This window comes from Phragmites australis, chromosome 2, assembly GCF_958298935.1.
Source record: "Phragmites australis chromosome 2, lpPhrAust1.1, whole genome shotgun sequence".
NCBI classification, from domain to species: Eukaryota; Viridiplantae; Streptophyta; class Magnoliopsida; order Poales; family Poaceae; genus Phragmites; species Phragmites australis.
Window position 1 is genome coordinate 34,573,869 of NC_084922.1, and position 4,602 is coordinate 34,578,470.

The 4,602-nt window shown below is 45.4% G+C and overlaps 1 protein-coding gene across 1 annotated transcript; it reads right to left on the reverse strand.

Annotated features, from left to right (window-relative positions):
- Positions 1-1,440: 1,440 nt before the first annotated feature.
- Positions 1,441-3,916, reverse strand: LOC133910027 (uncharacterized). Its single transcript, XM_062352552.1, has 2 exons — positions 3,100-3,916; positions 1,441-1,545 (listed from the first exon to the last, which is right to left on the reverse strand). Coding segments are annotated over exons 1-2 (780 nt in total). The 5' UTR covers positions 3,879-3,916; the 3' UTR covers positions 1,441-1,544.
- Between the last annotated feature and the right edge of the window lie 686 nt (positions 3,917-4,602).

Below are 4,602 nucleotides of genomic sequence, written 5' to 3' on the forward strand. Positions count from 1 at the left end.
CGGATTTGAAAAATCAGGTTTCAAGTCAGGTATGTTCTAGCCAAACCCGACAGGGCAGACCCGTTGCCCCCCTTACCTACAGCAATGGCATGGGCGCCAGCATGGCGTGGACGGCGCACCGCGCATCATCCTAGTAGCTGTGGAAGAGAGATGAGTCGTACATGTAGAACGTATTCTCGCCTATCCCAGCGTCCTCGTTGTGGTGGCCGGCCACAGTGAGGCCGCCACCCCCAAGCTTGCACGACGAGAACTTCGTGTCAGAGTGCAGCTAATGCGTCCCGATGACGGCCCCGCACAAAGTGTCGGCTCGCGGCGCTCCAGCTTCAGGAGGCGTTCCATTTGACCAAGACCCTGGTCGCCACCACCATCCGTGGCCCCGGCTAGGAGAGAGATTAAGCAGGCGGTGTATCTATGATCTATCGATCCCTGTCACTTAGGTAGTGTTTGTTTTGTGGGACGATATAGAATGGAGCAGATCCATCCCGCTTTTGAGCTGTTTGGATGGAGAGCAGTGGGATAAAATGGTTCGGAATCAGGAAATATTTTTCAAAGATTCGGGACGGAGCCACGGAGCCATTCAAAAAAATAGTGGAACGCAGTCATCCCACTTCGAACGTGACACTGACGGTGGACCCAAGGTACTAAAATAGACTTGTTCCATTCTACCCACTAAATAAACATCCATATATAAATAAAATCATCACATCCTCAAATATATAAATAAAATCATTCCGTCTCACCACACTCTTCAATCAAACAGTACCTTAGTAGGCAAGTATCAAGAGGTGAACAGAACAAGGAGGTTCGGTACTTTTATCTTGTGGCGACGTCAGTCGGAACGATAATAGGATAGCGTACAGCTCAATCTTTCAACTTCACTGCTTTCTTGATTCATATTTGGGAGGATGTATCAGACTTGCAACCGGAGAAAATTATTGTCCAGGAAAGAAAACTTCAACTCAAAATCTTTCCAATTTCAACTCCTAGTTGAGCGTTTATCCTTTCTTCTGAAACTTTCCAAGTCGGAAAATTCCAATGTTTATCCTCAAAACCCCTCAAATTCAAATTCTTGATCTGGAACCTTAACATGGGTAGGCCCCTTAGAGGGCCCTAGCTCTGGTCTACGGAGGCGTCGCTTGCTGGACACGCGGCAAAGGAGACGGTGAACATGGCGCTCTGGCGGGGTCGGGGAGAAGAGAGGGGAAGCAAGCAGATCTCGCCGCGTGACGTGTCATTGTGGGTGGCGTGCAGCGAGGGAAGGTCAGAGGCTTGAGTGGAAGCACTGAGAGGGCTGAGGCAATATTACTGTCACATTTCTTACATATCACCATGGGATGTTAAGAATTGTAACAGAGAATTCTTTAGGAACAGCATCTTACTTAACAGTCTTACACTGAAGCAGTAGACAATATTACCGTCACATTTCTTACATATCACCTTGCAAGTTGAACATTGCTGCCTACAGTAGACAATCGCGAACCTGAAAACTGCTACTGCTGCCTCAGTTCGAACATGATCTTCGAAGTAACTCCATCAACCTAGAATCTGCATAAAGAAAACAAACGGTAGATGCTTATTCATGTGGTGCATAAAATCTGTGATTTTCTGGATAACATTCTTAATCAAAAGGCAATATATAGGCATTGTGATCAACTGGCCGGTCATGGATGTCTTCTTTTCATGCAAGACCGTGTTCCAACAATAAGCAGCTCGACTTAACTTGAAACAAGAAAAAGGCTAGTACCTTAATTTATAAACATTAAGAGATCACCAAGTGCAAATCACAAAAAGAAACAGACATTATTGGCTATTATCCATTTCCATATATCATTTTTCCTAATGATTAATGCAACATTCAGTTCTCTGAAGCCTGAGGCAACTCTCATGTCACTTTCCACTAAACGGTGCTCTGCGAGGTAACGAGAGCTGTAATTTTCGTACAGGATGTCGATTAGTGCCCCTTTTCAGTCAACACAATAGAAAATCTTTACTTCTATAAGCTACTAGACTACAGAAAATAATCCTATGAGACATGGTCTTGTGTATTTAAGAGATAGATTCAATTCATAATGTGACATGTGGCATAAGTTGCCATAAAACATATGGATGAATTAGAGAAAATCATAAGTAGGAAAAAAAAACACCACGTGTCACACCATAAATTAGATATAACCCTTAAATGTACGAGACCAGTCTCATAGGATTATTTTCCCTAGACTACAAACACATTACATGCATTGCACAAGGTCATATGTCATCAAACTAAGCCTCTGTTCTGTGTTAAGACTTAATTATCATGTGTTGATGAAATGAAGTATAGAATTTAATACATTAACACATATTTGATTATATTGCAAATTTCAACTGTGTACTCAACTCAGTTCGTAATGTCAAAACCACCGTGCCACCGACACATTGTTAATGAAGTCCATCGGCAGCAACAAATAGTTCCGTGCATGAAAAGGCGATGCAAAGTATATATATAGATCAAGGAAATAAATCAAACACACTGCACAAGTAGCATATTTTTCTTATTCTTTGCATAATTGGCCGACCCACCCCTGCTCATGGAAAACAGTCTCGACAGAATTCATGCGTCAGAAAATGAGACTAGTGCGGCAATAGGCACAGAAAGACGCCACTGTTACCTAGATTTTCCTTTCCAACAAATTCGTGTCCATGCTATTTCCTAATGATTTTGTTGCAGTATGCAGTTCTTTAGATTTTGAAGTAAACTCTTATGTCAGTTTCCATGAAATGATACTCGTTAGGAAAACAGAGCCAGAATTTTGTACAAGATGCCAAAACCACACTTGCAACAATATACTATCAATCTTGTCCATTGGCAACAAATAGTTCCACATATGAAAATGTTCATGGAATTTGATCAGCTCTGTCCCCAAACTAAGCATCATCAATGTTTGGATTCGTTTGTTGTACGCCTGTATCATATCGTGAATTTGATCAAGAAAGCAACTAATCAAACACACTGCACAACTAGCATGCTAGTTTCTAGTTCTCTGTACAAATATCACGACAGTATTGTCTTAAAATAAGATGAGTGAGAGCAATTGATCAGGTGTGACGGAGTTTGCTCACCAAGAAACCGAAGCTGCGTCGGCCATGTCCCGCTGCTCCTTCCTCACGAGGAGCCGCACCTTGGCCTGCAGGTACACGTGCAGCGCGAGGAGCTGAAGCCTCTCCGACGTGGACAGCGTCTTGTCCTGCAGCGCAGCGACCAGCCCTTTGTCCACCGCACCGCATGCCGCATGCATGAGTAACCGCCTCTCCTGCGGGTAGGTGAGGTTGTACACGCCGCCCAGCGTCGCCGCGACCGCCAGCTCGCGGATGAGCTCCCTCGTCTCGTGGGACTCGAATCCCGGGGGGGTGGAGTCGTCGATCGGGACGAGGCGGCGGTAGGCTGATTTCCACCGCGCGACCTCGTCCATGCGCCCGGCGAGGAGGGAGATCTGGTATGCGAGGGCGCGGGGGCGGCGATCGAACGGGCAGTCGCGGGCAGCCTCCGCGTAGAGCCTCAGGGCCTCGTCAGTGCGCCCGTCACGCGCGGCGAGGAGCGCGAGGAGGAGGCGGAGGTCGGCGGCCGCGGTTGGGTCGCCCTCGGCGCCCTCCGCGTCGATGCGCGTGAGGTCTTGCTCGGCGCGGGCGCGGACGTCGCTGAGGTGCGCGCCGGAGAGCGGGTGCGCGCCGAGCAGGGCGGCCTGGAGGCCCTGCGCGGACTCCATGAGCATGAGACTCGCGGATGGGACGAAGGGAGGGGGTGTCCGGGGTGGCGTCCACTTGGACACGGCGTGCAGGGAGCCCGCCGTCGCGGCGGCGAGGCCGAGGGCGGTGGCGCGGAGGAGGATGCGGCCGGCCATGGGCGGAGGGTGGGAGAAGGTGGTGGTGGTTTCCGAGTTTGTTGGTGATGAAGGAAGCGGTGCGTGCTTTGCTTTCTGGAAATGCTTGACTACATACGTCCGAGCGATCGGACGTTTTACTGTGCTAATCCATTGAGATGAATTCCAAAATATTATTTATTTGAATTAATTCATGTATTCTCATATCTCTAATGTTTTAGACGTTAAAATTTGATGTTTCAGATATTATGAAAATTTGTTATGATAATTATTTTTTAGTTACATTCGGAATCTCTTGCGTACAAATTCGGACTCGAAAATATTATTTATTTGAATTAATTCCTATTTTTTCTCATCTCTATTATTTTAGACGTTCAAATTTAATGTTTCAGAAGTTATGAAAATTTGTTGCCTTATTTATTTGCGTATGTTGCATCCAGAATCTCTTACATACAGATTTGGATCTGAAAATATTATCTATTTGAGTTAATTTCTATTTTTTCGCATATCTAATATTTCATATGTTTAAATTTAATATTTCGGACATTATAAAAATTTATTGTCATAGTTATTTTCATATGTTTCACCCAATTCTACACCACATAGGTTTGCCCGAAAATATTGCATACAACATAACGGGATGTTGCGGTGAGAATTTTTCTCTCGGAATCGAATACATACAATGAGTTATTTTGGTACATTTTTTCAATGTTGCAAACATTGACATCAGATGTTGCAAACGTTA

Coding starts and splice junctions, on each gene's coding strand:
- LOC133910027 (XM_062352552.1), bottom strand. CDS start 3,878: ATGGCCGGCCGCATCCTCCTCCGCGCCACCGCCCTCGGCCTCGCCGCC.